Source organism: Phaseolus vulgaris, chromosome 2 (assembly GCF_051622355.1).
Source record: "Phaseolus vulgaris cultivar YP4 chromosome 2, ASM5162235v1, whole genome shotgun sequence".
In the NCBI taxonomy this organism is placed as follows: Eukaryota; Viridiplantae; Streptophyta; class Magnoliopsida; order Fabales; family Fabaceae; genus Phaseolus; species Phaseolus vulgaris.
In genome coordinates, this window is record NC_143499.1 from 48706577 (window position 1) to 48728433 (window position 21857).

At 33.8% G+C, this 21857-nt stretch overlaps 1 protein-coding gene across 4 annotated transcripts; it reads right to left on the reverse strand.

Moving 5' to 3' along the window:
• Nucleotides 1-1330: 1330 nt before the first annotated feature.
• Nucleotides 1331-20930, reverse strand: SCD1 (stomatal cytokinesis defective / SCD1 protein (SCD1)). Of its 4 annotated transcripts, none has more exons than XR_011081295.2 (31): nucleotides 20439-20916; nucleotides 20210-20303; nucleotides 19169-19370; nucleotides 18724-18865; nucleotides 18526-18626; nucleotides 17963-18026; nucleotides 17146-17259; nucleotides 16491-16711; nucleotides 15831-15885; nucleotides 15659-15742; nucleotides 14788-14983; nucleotides 14568-14697; nucleotides 13775-13817; nucleotides 13638-13682; nucleotides 13185-13260; nucleotides 12981-13054; nucleotides 12844-12894; nucleotides 10409-10566; nucleotides 10280-10327; nucleotides 7675-7732; nucleotides 7485-7568; nucleotides 4437-4695; nucleotides 4143-4348; nucleotides 3971-4035; nucleotides 3751-3874; nucleotides 3426-3626; nucleotides 3270-3341; nucleotides 3017-3177; nucleotides 2904-2945; nucleotides 2311-2519; nucleotides 1331-1688 (listed from the first exon to the last, which is right to left on the reverse strand). XR_011081295.2 is itself a non-coding variant. In XM_068615151.2 (31 exons), exons 1-31 carry the CDS (start codon nucleotides 20610-20612, stop codon nucleotides 1593-1595), a joined length of 3630 nt encoding a protein of 1209 aa, XP_068471252.1. In that variant the 5' UTR covers nucleotides 20613-20930; the 3' UTR covers nucleotides 1331-1592. The 4 variants fall into 4 exon arrangements, 3 of the variants coding, with proteins under 3 accessions (XP_068471252.1, XP_090155343.1, XP_068471253.1); XM_068615151.2 differs by having other exon boundaries at nucleotides 3445-3626; nucleotides 20439-20930; XM_090299217.1 differs by lacking the exon at nucleotides 15831-15885 and having other exon boundaries at nucleotides 3445-3626; nucleotides 20439-20836.
• Between the last annotated feature and the right edge of the window lie 927 nt (nucleotides 20931-21857).

A 21857-nucleotide genomic window follows, 5' to 3' on the forward strand; every position in this document is an offset into this window, starting at 1 on the left:
TTTGGGTAAAAGTTAAAGTACACTTCTATTTGCAGTGTTTTTATAAGCAGAATTTTGTAGAATAGCAAGAATGATGCCTTTCTTTTGCCTTTAATTACAGATAAAATATTTGGATGGGATCCATAAACTCACAAATTTGGTCATGAGAGGGTAGCATCCTCTACTATCACTCATTAATGAATATCACAACCAACACAAATTATTTAGTAATACACAAAAATCGTCAAGCACTAAAATATATTGTCATTATCAGCATAACTTTTGTTTAACAAAAATAAAAAAATAGACATTGTTAGCCTGTGCTAATTATATGATTTACTATATATTAGTATTACTTTATTGATAGTATATGTCAAATTTTATTTCAACAAAATTAGTAGAGTATATTATATAAACATATGATAATTATACTAAGAATTCCATTTTAATCAGATAAAATTACATCAATGAAAATAATTTAAACACTAAATAGTTTTTGTTGAATAACAATTCTTTACTTCATATTTATTGAAACAACCTTTTACAACAACATATCAGTGATATTTTCTTTCTGCACCTCATAGTTTCCATGTGCACTTCATTAGATAATTAAAACATAAAACTGCTCTTTTTGCTGCCGTCACCCCTTGCCATCACACCGCCGCCCCCTTCCGTCGCTGTTACCTTTATCTATGTGTTTATCATAGATTAATTCAGAAACAAGTATTTCGGATTGTTATAATTTAAAAAAAAATACTTTGATAAAAATGAATTAATTTGTTAAAAAAGCTTCTTTTTTTTTTTATGAAAAAAACGATTTATTGTATAATTCGTTTGGTTTTTTTTTAATGAAAAATGACTTTTAGATTTTACGGAAATTTGTCCATAATTTTTTTTTCAAATTACATATATCGAAAGTATAAAAAGTTTTCAAATTATACAAACTAAAAATATTTTTTTTTCTTTTCATAAACCAAAAGAATAAAATGAAAATGTTTATATTTATAAAAGGTAGCGAAGGAATGAAGGAAATTACGAGGGTGCACAAAGAATCACCCACAGTGGTTTCAGGGAGAATGCGAAACCAGACAACATTAACACGCATCCGGTGATGTCTGTGTATTATCTACGACACGAGTCATGCCCAAATCACTACACATGAAAATGATGTAAAAAAGTATATAAATAAAAGATAAAGTTCAGTTCATATAATTCCTTAGGGTTGAATCAAGCTAAATTTAAATTTTAAAAATATCTAAGGAGACATGTGATCAGAACCAATGAAAGTCATGAACATGGAAGCCTGAGATGTTTGTACCATATTTCCGATTAATCAAGCTTACCGAGACTGTTGTTATGTAGAAGCAAACATAACATTCATTGCAAAATTTGTTGTTCGTTGCAGTATGTAAATTACGGGTACAGCAACCATTAAACCACAAAATTACAAGTTTTGGCAACTTGGACTATCAGGCATATCTTGCATATTATATTTACTATAAGGGAAATAAACAAAATGTTGGAGGGAACCCCCTCTTCATAAAGTACCTCGTTTTTTTACCTATAAAATTATTACAATTTACAAAACGTGAAGATGCACTAATCGAAGAAGCTCAAATATTAATGGTTGCATCCCACAGCCTTAGAAGCCCATTGCGACCGCCGCTGCATATCCTTTTCCTTTCTAAGTCTGAAGCAACACATCTCACCTGGATGCATAAATCGACCAAAATCAACCCAGGAAAGCAACCACTAACAAATGAAGATAACAACAAGCATACAATAACATTATCCAGCCACAGATGCAAAAACACTTATCAAGTAACCGATGCCAATTAAAATAATCAGAAATAATTTTCAGTAAGCAATAATTTAAGAGTGAAAAGAGTTGTCACTACATGGCAAAGTTTCATAAAGAAAAGAATAATATATTTTGAAATTTAGCCAAAAGAAATTGAAAGACATTTAATTTTTTAATTTCAGTGCTGTGTAGTTTGAAAGACATTAAATTGAAAGACACTTATTAAGTAATTGAAAGACATTGAAGAAAAAAACTAGCATCCTTAGGCAAGTTTCTCCAAAACTAATTATTTGTCTCAGATTAATAACACCCCCAAAAAATATCAGGAACGGTAGTAATGATACTGATAGAAGTTCCATGAAGGAAATTTGTGTACAAGCCACGCAATTTTGGAACAATTATCTTGAAATTCATCACCAAATAAAATACAACTTAAGCTTGAACAATTAGTATTTTGGGTTCATGAAACAACAATATATATACATATATGCTTGTAATTATATGAACAAAAGAGGTAATAAACATTATACCATAGCAACTGTTTTCTGAGGTGTTCTGTAAAGCTGCCAACCAGCCATCTTGGACCCAGCACCAGAAAAGCCACCCAGTCTTTCTTGGGGCCGATGAAAGAGCGACAAAGAATTATCAGCTGCTCCAATGCCTAACCAGTGCTCCCCGGCATTGACAGATAATATGGCAGCATTGTGAATTGTTACATTTTTTGCACACCGTATGCCTCCTGTACAGCCAATTAGTATGTTAGCAGGAGATCTCAAATGCCATTTGACTTTGCAGAGAAGATTAGCATGGCATGACACCAACTCTGAAACATTCTACCATACGAAATAGGATAGGCTTCTTATGCATTTGTTATAAAAACGATTTGCTTTAATTTGTGCTAAGATTCAGACAACCATATACACGGAGCAGAAATACAATGGTAGTATTAAACAATGAGATATTTAGTTTAATGAAAAAATTGCAGAGTAAGCTACACCAAGGAAAACTCTGATATGTTGCTTCTTGGGCAATTGCAACCTTAAATAGTTTGTATTTACCCAGATCAAACAGAGGTTAAATGTCAAGACTGCAAATACAAGTAACAATGAAGGGACTGCCATACCGTCATCATTTTCCCAAAAACGTAGCAGGCCATCAGTGGACCCTGAAATGAAATTTAACATTTTAGTAAGAACTCCTAGATAAAAGCTCAAAACAAAATTGGGGAAGACGCACCTGTAATTATTCCTCTGTCTAAAGAGGAATATTCAACACATAATATTGGCCCTGCATGGCAAGCTAGGACAGCATCACAGGTTCCTCGGGAAACAGACCATATTCTTGCGGTCCAATCATCACTACCGGTAATCACAGTATCACCAACCATTCTTACAGACCTGCAATTTTTTTTGTATAAGATCATGAATTTGTTTAGTTTGTAAAAACATACAGTAGTAGAAGAGTAGGAATGTGTGTTTTTCTTGTCTACCGTATCCATTGTGTGTGTCCTGAAAGTTTATGCATCTGCCTACTAGCTCGGATGTCCCATATGTTAGCAACCCTGCAGTGGAAGCAGCAGGTCAAGCATTGGATAAATAATGTATGACAAATAACTGAATTGCACAAGGAAATCTTGGTCTCCAACATTATTTTTTCTAACATACACGTCTCTTCCACCAGCAGCCAACACTCCCACATTGTCATCATATTCCATGCACAGAACAGCACTAGAGCAACGGCCAACAGTTGCAACACATCTATCAGTTCTCACATCCCACATCTTCACAGTGCCATCATGAGATGCAGTTAGCACCCGTTCCCCTGAGAGCGTGCGCACACAGCTGACCTACATGATAGGTTGACTGTCTGAATTAAGTTTCAATTCTCCATTTTGTATATCTATAAATAATTTACATCACATATATTGTTTTTATGGTAGAACGAACTAAAATAATTTTAATTAGAAATACCGGTCCATCATGGCCTTTAAGCTCTTCTAGTAGTTGAGTTGTTTGCTTATCCCACACCAAAACAGAGTGATCATCAGATCCTGACACCACCTTCCCCCTATCTGAGCTTATGGCCCGTACAGTTCTACATTTAAAGACAGAAGCAAGGTCGCACATCATTACTACTTCAAAAGAAGTTAACAAAAAAAAAAAACAGAAAATTTAACAAGTGAGAGAGAACCTAGTATGCCCTTTTAAAGTTGCCCTGAGTTCAGACCCACGAAGACTAGGATCCCAGATCTTAACCTGAAGTTTGCACATGCCCAGTATGTCAACTCTTTCATTCAGAAGGCAATGAAACATTTTTTCACCAGGTAATTCCATATTTCTACATCATAAATATTGAGACTTACTGAGCAATCTGTGCTTCCACTAATAAAGAAACCAGCATCTTCACGGTCACCCACCAAATCCCACACTTCTCTTTTTGTAACACAATGGAGAGCAGTAATGGCACCATTATGACCCCTAAGTGTGCGAACATTGGTTTGAAGCTTTTTCTGGCCACCACTTAACAGATCTTGTTTGCGAGGAGTCCCATTATCATTTGTAGCTAGAACTATTAAGTAGTCAAGCAAAGTGATTTTGACAGTTTATTCAAGAATTAAAATGTAATGATAGTGGCAGTTCGTTCAAAAACTAAGTACCTGTGCCTCCATCCGACGTCCATCTACGAACATGACTAAATGAGCTGGATCTAGTTGTTGTATTTCTTGTAAACATACTCTGCACCCAGCTTCTACCAACACCTGTTGCCTCAGTGGGTTGTTGGTTCTCATCTTTGGCGTCTTTAGAATGTGGGGATGGCATTGCATGTGATAACACAGACTGTGCCTTTACTGAGGAGATTCCCCAGTATCCATTACGTAATTGCTGGATATGAGATAAGAACCCTCTGATTTTTATCTGAATCAATCACATAAGGAATAATTCATTGTGAGCGACCTAAAATCTAGACAAATATATAAAATAATACATAAAGAAGAAACATTCACAAGAGAAAGAAAACTCGTTTGATTGTTATAGTAGTGACCACTGAGCATTAATTCTGGCTATACAATAACAAAATGTAGCATTCTGGATGAATTACTGCAAGGAAAATAGTATGGGATGAAAGGAGGCAATAATGGAATAAATAGATGTAGTTTGGGTATAGTACTTTTGATTATTAGAAGCCTTTATTACTATTTTGAATTGGAAATTTGGGACTCTACTATTGAAAGAAAATATATTGATACTGAAAATGAATATATGAACATACAGAAGAGTTAGTAACTCTCTGTTACAGAAACCTGTTTATAGATCAGAGAATTATAAATACTTAGTTGTAACTGAACACAAAAATTATTTATAAATTGAAAACAAACAGAAAAGAGAAATATCTCTAACATCTGCCACAAGCTCAAGGTGGTTGAGATACAACTTGTAGATCAACCTCTATGAGCTTGGAACCGAGAAAAATAAATATTGTAGGAGATAGAGGTTTAGTAAGAATATTCGCCCACTGATCATGTCCAGGAATATGTTTAACAATTGGTTGCTTGGCGAGCACTCTCTCTCCAACAAAGAAAATATCAAGTTCAATGTGCTTTGTCTGTAGAATGGGATTGTGAGAAAGATTATCAGCACTAATATTTTCATAATAAACAACTGAAACACAATGAGGGATAGCAGGTCCACTAAGTAGTGTTTGAATCCAAAGAAGTTCAGTGGTGGCAAAGGCAAGGCTCTGCTTCTCTACAGAATCTAGCTACAACTGTTGCTTATGTGAAACGACCATGAAACCAAAGTAATACCAAGAAATATTGCAGCTCCAGAGGTAGATTGATGATCATCTGCTAGCAGCCCAATCTCCATCACAAAAAGCTTTAATCATTACAGTTTGACTAGCAACAGTTAGAATAATTTGTATACCATAGTAAAGAGTTCCTTTTGCCTGTCAAAGCATTCCTTTAACAGCAGTCCAATGAGATTCAAGAGGAGATGACATAAATTGACAGACTTAGTTAACAGTGAAAGATATTTCCGATTGAGTAATAGTGAGATATTGAAGGGCACACACTAGATTTTGGTCTGGTTTGCTTAGGGTGGGTATTGGGAGATTGAGAAGGTGGAGAACTTTTAGCATGAGAAACATTTGCGAATTAGATGGGGAAGGAGAAGCTAATGAAGAGTATGCAGGAGATGTAGGTGGTGACAAAGGTTCAGTAGATAAAGGTGCAGTAAAAGTAGGTAGTTACAAAGGTTCTGTAGATAAAGGTGCAGGTAGAAGATAAAGACATTAGATGAAATGATTGGTGAAGAAGTAGGTGATTGTAAAATAAGTGAGAAGAGTTCAGGATATGAAAACCTAGTTTCATTGAAAAGAACATCTTTAAGATATGTATACTATAATCTGCTAGAAGGAGACAAACACTTATAGCCCTTGTGAGATGTTGATTATCTAAGAAAGGTACATTCTTGAGAACGAAAATCCAGCTTGTGAGAATTGTATGGTCAAAGTAATGGAGACCATGCAAAATTCAAAAGCCTTGAGAAACCCAAAATCAGGTGAAGTTTGAAAAAGTTGTGTATATGGTACAAAAAAAATCAAGGATGCAGACAGTAATTTATTAATGAGATAAACCGCAGTTACTTGTAGACTTCATATTATTAATAGTTAGTTGTAACTGAAAACTGAAAAACCAGTTACAAATGACAACAAATAGAAAAGAGAAATAACTAACACATACTACGGTTTCTTTCCTTAGCATTTTATTTGCTCATGCGAAAGGCCCAGATGATGTATTATTTGAAATTTAGCCTTCTTAGAATCCACAGTAATCAAACTTGCTGATATTGTTTTCCTACCACTTTTTCCTTTGTCCTTTAAAGTCTTTATTGAAATTTAGCATCAATTCCATTAGTACCTCTTTATTAGTTCTACATTACCTATCCAACACACTTCAAACTTGCATCTTCAATCAAATGCCTTATGTACCAAAATACTCATTCAATCATGATGACAAATAGGACTACAAAGTCCCATACTTCCACAGTTAACCTCTTTCATTTTTTTTGGTGACTTCTAACATTTACATTATAAAAATGCTAAACACACTAATATTAAAACCGAAAACATAGTATTAGGCTTCTTTTTATGCCCTAGGAAAGTGCTCTTCATGTTAACCAATGAAAGACAATATACAATTCATAGAAAATTGGCCAAAAATAGTCACATTCTTTCAGGAACACGAACATTTAAATAACAAAAAGGAAAAGAATTCACTCAAACTGGGGAAGGGGAGCACGATTTCTTTGTGCAAGTCTACCTTATCAAATATATAACAAACAAGGTTATTGGTTTTTTTCATATAACACTAATCTCCCATGAGTAACATCAAAAACACTCAACCCACATAAAAACAATCACAAGGGCGGTTTTTGTATAATATGAAAGCAAACGGGGTTGCTTCCATCTATTCTGTATGCCTCAAAATAAGTCAATGTAATTTAATATAGTTTAGTTCATAAAGTTTTTCTATGGTCTCAACCTGTAGCATTAATGTCTCACTTTTAAGATAAAAGGATTTAAAATTTCCTGAGGCCTGTTATCTGTCTCTACTCCCTAAATCACTTTAACATATCCAAAATTATAGTGTCTTGTATTTTTCATCACTTGGACTGTTCCAAACACCCAAATAACATCAACTTACAAATTGCTTGGATCCAATGCTGTTCCTCTCTGCAATTGTTTCAATCATGTACCAAGCATCATTATCAGGAAGTCCCAGCCCGGCCTTCATCATGCAGGCAAAGAGGCTCAGTATTAAAAGCACAAAAGACTTTAATGAAATTAAAAAAGGTAACAAGGAAATTCAAGCACATAAATAGCAAAAACAATACCATGTGTGATGTCAACACAACAAGCTGAGCTGTCACCAAAGATGCATAGTTGGCAGACCTGGCAAAAAATGCAAATTCATAAACACCGACTTGCACAATATTAGTTTGTTGCAATCATTGATGCTATTGTAGTAAAATATCTCTGAAATTATTAGGCTAAATAAACATCAATTTGTATCTCAAATAAATACTTATTTACTTTCCTCTTTTAAGTTTGTTTTTGTAGCATTGTTATTTATGGTGTTAATATGTTGTCGCTTACAAGACTGAAGACTGCACTAGTAGGAGCAGCTCCTTGTCATGGGAAACCTCGGAAGATTGGGGTCATCTAATGTTGCACATACCTCCATGATTTCTCCCATGGCATGTTGCCATATGAATGCAACCCTTACACGGCTTGGAGAATCCTCACTTTGTAAGTTTATTTTGAATTGAGTTACGCCTTATGCCCAAGTTATACAAGTTGTAAATGAAGCCTACAAAATTATCGCTTAATGTATAGTCTTCTTGATCCTAACATCTTTCCATTGTCTTGTATCTCAAAAATCAATACAATGTACAACACAAGTGATTCACAACAAATGTTGTGTTTATGACTTGAAAGTTGAAACAACTTACCTAAGACCAATTTTCATAAATTAAAATAAGTAAACAAAAACAAGTATTAATTAGGAAAAAAATTAAAATAAAATTATGAGGGAATGATTCTTAGTTTCTCACTAACAAATAGATAATTACTTCCATTATTGCTTTCCACTTAAAAACATTGTTCTCTCTAACCTCCTGAACAAAATTTTCTCACAACTCAATTTCTCTAGTCTTCACATAAGAAGATGCATCAACACTTTTCACAAAAATATGACTAGATTGACAGCTCACTAAGAAATTGATCAAGGTTCTTGTTTTCTTACGAGTCCATGCATATGACATAATTGAGCATCCATCTTTCTCTCTTTCAATGTCCTGACTTTTAATAGTTCTTTTGTGTGAACTCCTGCTCATGATAGCTTGAAACTTTTAGATGGGGCCACAATTTCCAATACTAAAAATTCTTGCTCTTATCTCCTTGTCACAAGTATCCTTTATACTTGTTTACCCCTTCCTCCTTGTTTACTCAAGTTTAATCAAATAGGTTTCCTTCTTAGTTTCATACATGTAGGCTTCTCTAAGTAATGTTATCACTTCAAAAAGAGTCTTGGTACAACTATCAACATATCCCCTCATTCCCATTGATCTTCTCTTTTTCATATGTAATACCAGTAGTTTTCACTTGGCAATAAATATCACAAGTAACAACTTTCTTGGTGGCGTTAGTGGAAACAACAGTGTCAGCAGGGGCAGAGGGTGGCGGAACTGCATAATAATGGAGAGTGTTGGTTCAATTTGGGTATTGGCCTTGGTCAATATTTTATTGTAATGTTTGGTTTGGGATAAGTTGAATGGCCCAACTCATTTTTTAAAAGAAAGAAGATTAGGGTTTCATTGTCTCTGGTCGGGTCGGGTTACACAGACCCGAGGCTTCTTCTCCATCATTTTGCGCGGGTGTTGTTGCCACTCCTTCATTTTGCATAGGTTACTCCTTTTCGCATGGGTGTTGTGCTGCCATTTCGCAACTTCCACCATGTTTCTTCTGCATCTGTGACACCCAAAGCAATTGCAATGGACCGCCATGAAAAACCCGCATCATTGCCACCATAGTAGATCTTTTATAACACTATCTCACATTGGCTAGAAATATGACTAAATTATAATATATAACTGAGTGCAAATCTCTCATTGCAAGAGACTGACTTAGGCTTAAAATTCATTTTCTATGAAAAATATATAAATAAAGTGGTTGGTTATGAAATTTGATGGAAAGAGATAGATTAGTGCTGAAAAATTATGAACCAAGCAAGAGACATTGAGGACTGCTAAGAAAAGGCATGTATAAATGATTATATTATTAGGGCCTTCAAGTTAGCTTGCCACCAAAAATGCATGAAATAACACTAATTCCAATGGTAAAAGTTTCGCTGACATGTGATGTGACACTAATAGTGATTGAGAGTTAAGACAAATGCAAATAGTCGCACACAACATGATAGAGGAAACAGAAAGTAGTAGTCACACACAACATGATAGAGGAAACAAAAAGTATTAGTCACACACAATATGATAGAGGAAATGAGAATGAGGCAAGGTGCACAAAGTGATGCAACATGATAGCACTGTTGTCACTTATTAACAAATATGACTCATGTTTAGAACTAACCTTCTCTTGATTTCCTAATAAAATATATATCATTTGTAAAAAGCCTGTATGTAAGGATCATTTGTTGTATGTCCCTAGTAAGCACACCCATGACAAAATTAAAAAAGTAACTCAAATAAATGTTCTCATGTAATACTATCCTTATAAGGAAGTTCTTTTCTCCTTTCTTCAAGAGTTCTCATACTAATAACTACCCTATCAGAAAAGATATTAGGAAGATAAAAGAAGATAGCTATAAGCACCAAAAAGTTACCACAAGGTAGAGAATGAGGAATCTGTATCTGTTTATAAAGAGAAAGTGAAGAAATTCAAAGGAAAATTAAATAAATAAATAAAAAAACTAATCCTTACTTGTTTGAAGATTGTTCCATTAAATAGTCAAAATATCCTTCCCAAAATCTGCAGGAAGTGCATGAACCAAGTTGAACATAAAACATTCCAGATAATGAAATCATGAAGAAATAATACTGCAATGCATACCGTAATTCCTCCCAAATAGGTAAAGAAATAAGGTGACGTTGGCAATAGTCTGGCACATTATTATTATCTTTCTTATACATATCAGAAGAAACTTCAAGAGCATCTCTAATTGTCAACAAGTCATTTCTTGATGTTGCTCGATTGATAGCTGTTTTAAGCTGAAATAAACAAATTCAAAAATAGACAAGAAAATTAAGATTTTTCCTCTAAAAAGAGAACTTTTACTCAATTAGAAGCTAAGCGAAATATTATAGATGTAAAAGATAAGATTTGTTAGATATTATTATATATAATTAGATATTATTTGATATTATGAGATATTATAGATATTGTTAGATATCTCATATTTATGTAATGGGCTTAGCCCATATGTTTCTTTTCCTATATAAACATAACCCTATGTGTTCAATATACACAAGGGATTTACCCTATTCGTTCTTTTCCTTTAATAAGATTTGATCTTAGTAATTAGGGAACTATGTACAACTGATAATTATGGATATTTTCCATTATTAGGTTTTCCAAACCTATACTTTGAATGATTATAAATAAAGAATTTACAAGTGTGATTAAACTTACAATTCACAACAACAGAGAATCTCTCTCTTAGAGAGAGAGAGAGAGAGAGAGAGAGAGAGAGAGAGAGAGAGAGAGAGAGAAGGGATTGAGTTATTCCTATAAAAACTTTAAGAGTTAGTCCTCCTTCTCATCCTTCATTTTCTCTTAATTTAATGCTTCTAAAAAGAAGAAATGAACAATAATATTTTTAAGGTAAGATTAGTTTCCCACTTTGATAGTTGGCTGACATATTCACCAAGTCTCTCAGAGAACCAAGGATCGATTATATTTACAACAAATTGGACAAGTCGAAAGAAATAGATGGATTGTATTTCTAAGATGTGTTTACAATTGTGATTGGAGTATGAATTTATAGACTATTTACAACCTAATTAAGGAATAAATAATACACTTAATATCCAACTTGAAAGGATTAATCTGAAAGACAGAAGATTATTATTCAATTGATTGATTTGAAACAGTACATTAGCCTCTATATATAGAGAACTCTAAGCCTAAAGTAATGATTACAAAGAGATCTCTAGAATATTCTAACAGCTTCAAATAATACACTTAATATCCCACTAACAAAGAGAGGTGATTGAACTTTTAGAAAGCAAGCCAATTGAAACACCTAGTATCCAAATACGAAATTTCTGCTCAAATATGTCAAAAGCCATTTCCTGATCAAGTTAGATATCAAAGACTAGTAGGCAAATTAAATTATCTCTTCATGACTAGACCTGGTATATTCTTCCTATTTAGTGATGCAAGTCATTTGTTTAACTCTCCTTATGATATCAATAACATTTAGTTGTTTAAAACCTTAAATTCATCAAATGATAACCTAGGAAAGAACTTGTTTATAACCTCAAAGGTCATAATAACATTTTTTATTACTCGGTTCCAGATTGAGCAAAAGATGTGAGTTGGAAGTTAGTCTTTGGGCTTAGCTTAACCCCATAAAACTAACTTCTAAAATGAGGATTGTAATAGATTTGTAAGCTCTATTTAAGTCGTCTCTAGTTGATATTGGACTAAACCACCATCCCTGAGGTTGCAACGAATGCGGGGTTAGGAGTGACCACAAATAAGCCAACTTTCCAACAATCCCTCTCACGCCCAAGACTATTGCCATGGAGTGTGGCAAGGAAAATATAGGTGGCCCAACATTGGATCTAGGATAGGCTTAAATGAGTGTGGGAAAAAGCACACCCCATATCTTATCCACCACCAATACCATTTATATTTGTTAAGACTCACCAATGTTGCTTCTAAATTGTTTGGTAAAAGTGTTTTCTCTATGTTGACTCTCAGAGCTCACCACTAAAGTAAACATAGTCACTCCATTATTTAAGGGAAGTTAAGAAAATGAAAGACAAATGTCATTGGCACACCCCAAAACGCAAAAACAAAAGAGAGATAACTCTAAGGGTGTTGGCAAGGGACACTACAAGTCTTCTGTGTTGGTTGTTATTCTTCTTCTTGCTTTTCTTCAATGTTCAATGCTTCTCTCACTCTCAAATGATCAGTTGGTAACCTCATCCATGAAATCAATTTACCACTCAAAGATCTTGACAGGTTCCTACTGTATATATGTCCCATGAATCTTGATCTTGTTTATGTTTGTTTAGCTGTGTTTGTACTGGGAAATTGACTTTTAGTGTGTTTTAGTGAAACAAGTCAATTATTTGTCCACTAAGGCACAACTTTCTGTATCTTCAATATTTCCATGTTGATCAATTGCAGCATATCAAGATTGGAACACCAATAAATGTCACTTGTAGATTTTAATAAATTCAAATTATTTCTTCTCAACAAGTGTAAACACATGACGGATTAAAAAGTTAAATACAAAAATGAATAACATATTTTACCAATTCTTTCACTGCAATAAACTGTTCTTCAGTGAGATGACAGTCCCAACCCTGGTATAAAGATCCAGCATAAGATTCAATTTACAGATTCCAGAATTAGAAGTAACTATTAGTGTGAGCTAAATAAAGCTACTAACCGAATGTATATGCTCCCTTATACATTCAACAAATCCACTACCGCCAATCCCCTCTGCATCAGATTCAATCAAAGCTGCAAAACCAACCACACAATCACTTTTTGGCAGGCTCTCCAGATTTGCAAGAGAGTCATTTGTCTGGCAACAAACAACATATTCTCTCTACAAGTATTGGCAAGAATTAGATGTGCCATAACATAATACCAAGTATTGTTCCATATTCAAAGGATGAGAGAGGATCATCTGTCGCTCCCAGTTTAAGAAGCCGCAGCCATAAACCCTGTGTTATGCAAAAGACAATATATAGAGATAGCTTGCCTTTTTTCAAGACGACGTGATAGAATCAAAGCAAAATAGAATTGGGACAGAATAGAAAGAAACATCATATATGCAGCATTACCCAACATGCACCCCCGATCATTGAGCAGGAGATAGCAGATATGGATACAATTCAAAAGTCCCTAGGGGGTTATACACTAACTCTCACTCGCACCCAACTATATAACTGAAATTCTAACTAACATCTGGTATTACAATCAATCAGGTGATAATCAATTAGGTAGTTATCTATTCACTCATGCACACCCGCTTCATTTTATTTCCATTATCAGAACACATACACACAAAGGAAAGAATATAAAGGAACAAAGAAGCTACCTGCAGCTTAACCTTAATATCTAGCACCATGCGGTCCCTTTCAGCCTGAAACCATTAAATCAATAATTTTAGGGACCATTTAAATCTGTACTTTGTTGACACACAAGAAGCAGTAATATCCTGTGGTTTTAACTTACAGCTCTCTCAAGTGGACTAAGAGTATCTGCTAAAGGATCCTTACTGCTCAACACAGAAAATAAGAGTAAGATAGAGAGAGACAAACAAAGAAAGAAGAATAAGTTAAACCATACAAGCAAGCCTGGTAATCAGTTGATTCAATATATATATAGAATAAAGCAGAGAAAGTATTGCTTGTCAAAAAAAAATTCCGTCCCAAATACCAAATAACAAGGTATTTGCATTGCTACTCAATACATTATCCCTTCACAAAATTCTTGGAGACAAATTAGCCTTTTGAAAGGTTTAAATCATCATTCATCATATTAGTCCATAAAAAATTGTCACCAAAAACAATTGTTTATGTCATCACATCAATCCCTCAAAAAAAAATGACATTATATATGTTATTAACAAGGACTAAAGTGGTGACACAAAAAAAAAAAACCTTAGGTGACCGAAGCTTTTGAAGGACTAATGTGGTGACTGACTTTGGAGGACCAAATTGAGGGCTTTCAAATATTTCTAATATGTTTCTGAATTTTTCTAGGATGTAAGCTTTTTGAATTTTTCTAGGATGTAAGCTTTTTGAATTTTTCAAGTGTAGGTCACTTTTTTTTTAGAGCATAAGCTATTATTTAGTACATATGGACTATGACTGGAGAGAGACACTAGATTGTTCAAGCCATTACCTAGCAGGACAATTTTTGAAATAACTGAAAAGGATGTGCAGGACAATTTTCCTAGCACCAGTACAGAAATATTGATAAACCTAAAACATCCTTTACCCTTTCCACAATTGCTTGCATTTACCTTGGAGCATGTCTTCCTGAGTACTCAAAAGCATTACTAATTGCTGCAAGAGTCTGTTTCCTCTTTTCTTCTTGTTCATCTGTTCTGATATTTGCAGGGAATTTATCATAAGTGTATTTGGCCCCAGATCCTGAAGAAACAAGAAATGACCATATGCAGTTTAGAATGTATTCACAACAAAATCATTTAGCTAGAACTTTGTTTAAGTCATTCATTTCACCTGATATTTCAATATCAGAATCTGATACTGTTAAAATCTCAGTTTCTACTGGGGATGAAGGAAGAACTGACATAGGGTTTTGACCCCTTCCGATTGCATCTTGCAGCTTGTCAAGCAGATTATTGTTGCTTTCATCAGAACCTACTCCTCTTTCCAAATAATCCAAGAAGCCATGAGAGTCAAGGAACTGAGCTATCTGTAAAAATCAAATTTGGAATTATTATAAAGGATGAGAAAGTCTACACTGATATGACAAATAAATTAGCATTCCAGTCATAATTCAGGAAAAGAGAATCTATCTGCTATATGGTGGAATCTTCAATATCACTTCTATCATAATGTATGGAAAAAGCATTGTATGCTTCCAAACATGGGCTCAATGTTTTCAAACATGATTATGAAAAAACAAATTATTGGATATTTTCAAACCGAAATTGCTTTTATTCCTAATGATATGTTTGTTAAATTCCATCTTAAAATCAATTGGCATTACGTGCAGTTGCTGAATAGATATATAAGTTGCAACCCAAGAAGGTAGGTGATGTGGGACCTTTGAATAATATTTGCCAATAAAGTAAAAAAAATTGTAGCATTTGCATTGGGTTGAGAATATCATACTAAGATTTAGTGTTTACTGAAAACAACTTTTTAGATTGAAGTTTCCAAACGTGGATCATCTCACTTTTAACCAAAATTAATTTTACAAAATCAAGACCATTCATGCTCAAGCTTGCTAACACTCACCCCAATACATCATATGAGACTGTATCAAACTATCATAATCAGTAAAGAAATTTAACCATCATTAGGATCATTTAAGCCATTGTTATTTGCCATTACCGCTAATTAGAGAACATAATCCAAAATTTACCATAGGCTCTGGAGGTTGGTTAGTAGATCGAGACCGCTTCTTCAAAAAAGCTTGAGTGTTGAAGACTTGAGTGGCACTATTTTCCTGATGTCAAACAAATTCAAAGCTCATAACAATGTTGTGCTATGGAAGATTGAAAAAAACAAATGTCTGAAACAAGAAAAGGTCATACTAAGAAATTGCGATAACCACTTAAAAGTGTTGCAAAGAACTTAAGGAATATCATCCTGTACAAGACACAATGACAAAAAACACATCAGACTAGAGATTAATTATGTGCAACCAACATGTCTGGTTTGCTACCGAAGAATGTAAGGTGCACAGAAAAATTTATTTGTTCCCCTCATAATTGTTGAAGGCTATTTTGAGGATGGATTTTGATTAGAGGATTAGCCACATCGAATTCAATAGAAAGCACAAATCAACCAACAATTTATTGGTCCAGTTGCATCTTTTGCAGAATTACATGTCATAAATTCAAAGCTTAATTGTATTTTTGGTTCTCTACTATCATTGAAATTTGAATTTGATCCAGCCATTTTCTTCTGAATTTGATCTCCCACTATTTTAATTTTGAAACTTTGACCCGTCCATTAAAATGGTGTTCAATATTTAACAGAAATGCTGATATGACAGTGCAGCAGAGTGCGATGTCAGCATTTCCATTAAAATTTGGATGTTAAGTTTACAAAAAACAATTGAGACCAAATTTCAATTTCAACAAAAAATAGAGGAACAAAAGGTTCAATTAAGACTAAATCCAAAGAGATGGCAAGAATCATAAATATGCAACTCATGGAAAGCAGTAAAGACTTTAGCATCCAAACATCACCTTAGCTGAAGGTCATGTTCCTCTCCCCATAGCTTAGCCCTAAGTTTAGAATCATGCTCATATAGACGGTATATTCCAGACTTCATCTCATCAATTCCAATTACATTAGGATATATGAGCTTCATTATTTCACCACGCAAAATGCTGAATTCTGGCTCAGGCATAGGAGGAATTTCCTCTGAGGTAGTGATGAGATTATACTCAAGATCCACAACAACAACCTACAAAGGGTTAAAATACAACATTATTATCAAAGCTAAACATTCATTTGAAACAAATAGAATATTTCACATGCATTCCAATCCAACCTCTAAATTAACAAAGCAAAACAGTTACAAAAATAAAATAAAATAAGAAGTTGCATATGTAACACCTTACATCAGTTGAGAAGCTATCAAAGTAAAGTAAAGAATTCATATAACTTTTACTCTTAAAATATTTTTCATATTCATCAGTTCACAATACAAAATAGCAAATCATTATAGCTATGACAGTATACCTTTGATCAAATGAAGAATCAAAAGATTACCACTAAGTAGTGGTAAAAAACTAAATGAAATTCACAAGGCACAATACAAGGTGAACTTGGCTACAAACTGGAATTCTGTAAAATAAGTGACGGTGATGGCAAGGAACAAGATAAGAAATGACTAACCCCATCCATTGCCAGAGCAGAAATATCAACACCTGAATGGAGCCCCATCATATATGGTGTAGGAGCATCAATATAATCTACTCCACTGAAAAACAGCAACGGAATGTATACATGCTTGAGGAAAGCAAAAAGAAAAGACCCAAGAAAGAGGGATTAGAAGTGAGTCAACATCAATATTTTAAGAATTAGCAAGAGAAGTTATTAATATAATATGCACACGGGCATAACAATAAATTTTCCGTACGGGATGCTAAATATACAGAAGAGAAGGGGGGTATCACATGATAATCAAAATCAACAATGACTAGCAATTTTTACCATTAATAATTGAGTAAGATTTAGTTTTAAAAAATATTATATATCTTATGTAATGAAATATGCTAGTAAGATTTAGTTTGCACCTACTTATATAGTATGAAATATCTTTATCTCTACTTATATAGTATGAAATATCTTTATCTCTAGTTGGTGTGAGACCTCCAACAAGGATCACATACCTAGACAATGACTTATCACATGTATCAATCTAAAATATCAAATGTGTTTCTGTTCAATGAGTTGTTGTTATTCATTAATTATCAAAATCCACATTATTTCTTTAATTACCAAAATCCACATTATTTCTTTAATTATCAAAATCCACATTATTTCTTATTGTAATCTAACCATCTATCATAGAATATTCATATTGTTGAATTAAAAAAGATGTAAGGAATAATTTCCCTTATGCATGGAAATATGGGTACCGAACTAGTTTAAGTGAAAAAAATGGAGTACATAACTACTGCCAAGTCTGAAAAAAAAAATTAAATCTCACCTGCCATCGGAAAGGGTAAATTAAGTGACAAATGGCTTCTGATGCAAGTGTAAGAAGTGAATACCTGCCAAAGTAAAATACAGACTAAACAATCATTTTACAAACTGAGTTAATATAAAATCTAAATGACAAATAACCAGACAACTAAGAAATGAGGGAGAATTATGATCAACCTGTAGTAAATGGTCCTTAACACTAATTTCCTTAAAAGAAATCATGCTCAAATATTGATAAAGTACTCTAAGGCGTAAACAACAAAATGGATCCTTTTGACACCATTACATCAAATGCACCTGTCAGACTGCTCACCTTGTCAAAAATATCAAAGATTTGATATCCGGGGGAATGCAAAATGTAAATTGTATTATCACTATGAAGCATAGCAAGCACAGGTACAAGTTGTAAACATGTGCTAAAATTTACTATTGGCTTCACTGTGTCAGCTGTTATTAATATGAAATTTATGGTAGTTTCGATGGAAGTAAATGAACGGGCACATTGCCACCAGAGACCAATCTTGACCAAAAAAGTAAAAGATTTCAATAGTCTAAAAGGAAAAATACTTGTTAGCTCGAAGCAAAATCCTTCTCTCAAGCAACACTGCTGTAAAAAGTCTCACTAAGTTGTCAACATCCAAGCACTGCACTATAGGCAGAAATGATATCTGTTCCACAAAATGTAGGACAGTTGTCAGCTAAGGAAGTTATGAAGCTGAAGCACACAGCAAATAAACCCAAGAAAAAAAATTTAGGAGATTGTACATCAGCATGGGGGAGCGAATCATTAGGTGGAGCCTCCACAGAAAGTAAACAACTCTCAATAGCAAACAGAACTCGTTCCTTCCCGGGAGTTGGCAATGGCACACTGGACACCATATGTGCTATAACATCCCATAGTGGCTTGCTGAAATTATTGTAGAGCTGGGACATTAAAACCAATAGAAACACAACACGATGCATTTTCACATTTAATCTTGGGAAAAACTCAGTCACATTCATGAAGCACACCTATAGAAAAACTCGCAGTTACATGTTTATCTAAAAAGAGAGAAAATGATTAAACTTAGTTATGTGCTGATTTTCAAAAAAGGTGAAATTGGCTATACTTTGTCATCTACTATACAGAACATAGACAAAGGTCGTTACAATGTCAACAGCTGGATCCTTAACAAAGCAGGTGAAGTTATTGCCACTATGGCACACATACCTACTTCCTTTGGAGGAAAAACAGAGAGTAAATATTTCCTCCAGAGCACTTCTTAATATGCTGAAACTTGGCAAGCGTGACACCAGACAGATGCATTTGTCAGCATATGAGTTTGCCTGTATCCGGTAAGCCTCTGCAATATCCTCACAAACTAGATCCCGGAAAGAAATGCAGCTGACATAGATTTTTGACCCATCACCCTCTGTATGAAATTTTTACGTTAAATATGGTATCAGAAAATAACACCTGTAGAGAGAGCGAACAATGATCCAACCAACAAAAATATACAAATTTATTGAATATCAACTCATAACTTAAAAAAATATATATAGGAAGTTAAAATTGTGAAAGCAACAAAAGAAGAAGTAAAAGTAAAAGAAAAATGTTAAAATATTTTGCGGATTTGAGGTCAAAACTACGGGTAGTTTATAACTATACGTTATAAGGTGGCTGCTTTGATTTGGAACAAGTGTTAGGGTGTGATGGATGAATATTGGGTGTATCATATGTACCCATTCACTTTGGAACAATTTCTCTTAGTTTGCTTTGCTAAAGCATAATTCCTACATTTTAAGAACCTCTACTTGCCCCAGGATTAGATTTGTTCATGTTTCTGTTCAAATATTCTCTCTGGTGCCAGAATGTGGCTTCTTTCCCAATACGCAGAGATTGGGGGAGCCTTAATGCGTTCCAGATTCTCTACTTTCCTACTATAATCTCCAAAAAGTTCTATCAGTAACAACACACTCCATTGCTACTAGCTTCCGCATACGTACATTGTGACATCTCCTTAATTAACAGAGCATCTCAACTAACACCTCAGTCTAGAGTATTAGAACAGTGTAGTATATGCACAATCTCTAATCTCATTTTTACGCTTCACCGTGACCACATTCGTCGTGCTCATCAAGTAGTCTTAGTTAACCACCTCAGCAGGAAGTTTCTAGAAACAGTGTCTAACATCCTCACACACTTCCACAGAAACTAAAACAATAGCTAAAGGTAAATTGAAGATTTAATAGACCACGCACACATGCATACCGGTCAAAACAATCGGATAGCTCCGCGGAAACGAGGAAGGATCATTGGAATCGAATCCCGACGAGTAGAATTCAACGCCGGCGGGTAAAACGCACTGAAAGCAGCAACGACACGCATCAGGTCAAACTGAAAACAATACAATTCAAGAACGCAATAATAACACGTAAAGAAGACTTCCAAATCGTTGTCGAAAAAGCGAAGGATGCTATCTCCGTGGTTCGTTGCTTACTGTGGAAAGCTGAGGCGGCGGAGGAGGATAGAGAGCGTGATTTGGAGGAGGATACTGATCGAGAAGAGAAGGAAGGTACATCCAACCAGGGCCATGGTAGCCTTTGCTTCCGTCGATGGTTCGAATCTCTGGTCCGATCCCGCACACCACGAAGTACTCGAACATTCGAGACATTTCTTCTGTGATCTTGTGTGGTTACTTCCCCTTTCCCCTCTCCGAAACGCGAGAGAGAAGGGGTGCTTCGAGATCTGGTTATCTCGGTCTCGCCGATTCGAGAAATTGGATTTGAATGTGAATGTGAATGTGAATTTGAATTTGTACGACTTTTAACTTGGATTTCTGAAATGAGGAAGTTTGTTAATCATGTCCTTTGTAGACAAATGCTGAAGCACTCAAAATGCATGTTTTTCGTTCAGTTCTGGGATTGATTCGGTTGACAAAGAAAGCCAGAGAAGAAAAAAAACGTTAAGAGAAAATTGTTATTATCTACCCAGAAAACAACTTTAATTCATAGCTATTAATTTCTGTAAAAAATAGATATTAATTAAATGATAATGTTACTGAAGTAAAATTTATAAACTATACAATTATAATGTTATACTACTTTATAATGGAACGAAAAATATGTGATCACACAAAATAAATATATATATATATATAATCTTATAATAGTAATTTTTTATAATTTTTCTTTTATCTTTCGTCAAAAATTCACTACAAACAAAAATATAATTTTTTTCTTTCATAGTAATAAAAAAATTAAACTCTAACCACATGCTTAAAGATGAACTTTTTTCCCTAAATAATATTGTTTAAAAAAAAATTACCAAAGTAAATCTATGTGTACATTAATTATTAAATAGACATTCTTATTATTTATAGCCAGAATTTAAAAAAACAGTAAAAATGTATATTTTAGTAAATAAAATGAATTTACATTTAGTTGACTTATTTAAAAGAAAATTATTATTTTAAAAACCGTTTCAGATAAAATTATACACTAATCACCATTACATGTTACATTTTTTTTTCTTATCCTTATCATTTCTAATAATTTAAAAAAATTGTTTATTTTTTTCTCAATGTTTCTTAATAAAAAATAATATGATTTAAATATAAAAAGTTGTGTTTATGGTTTATACCATGCAACTTTATTTAAGTTTTCAATATTTAAGAAAATTAAATACATGTTTAGTCTCAAATTTGAGTATATTTTAGTCTTTTAAATTAAAAATTGCTTTTAGCATCTTAATTTTACAGAATGTTCTACTTGGTATTTTACCACTAACAACATTACGCAAAGTGTTGGTAAGACTAACGAAGGAAAAGTGACATATAGGAAGAAATTAGAATAATTATGTATGTAACAAAAACACAACACTCATACATACGATACAAAGATATGTAATATTATAATTT

Excerpts from the sequence above, each read along its gene's own strand:
- SCD1 (XM_068615151.2), bottom strand. The coding sequence starts at position 20,612 with ATGTCTCGAATGTTCGAGTACTTCGTGGTGTGCGGGATCGGACCAGAG. Across the intron at positions 18,027-18,525 it reads ATTTTGCTTCGAGCTAACAA|GTATTCACTTCTTACACTTG; the intron begins GTATTTTTCCTT and ends TTACTTTGGCAG. Across the intron at positions 7,569-7,674 it reads TTGTGTTGACATCACACATG|GCCGGGCTGGGACTTCCTGA; the intron begins GTATTGTTTTTG and ends TGCATGATGAAG.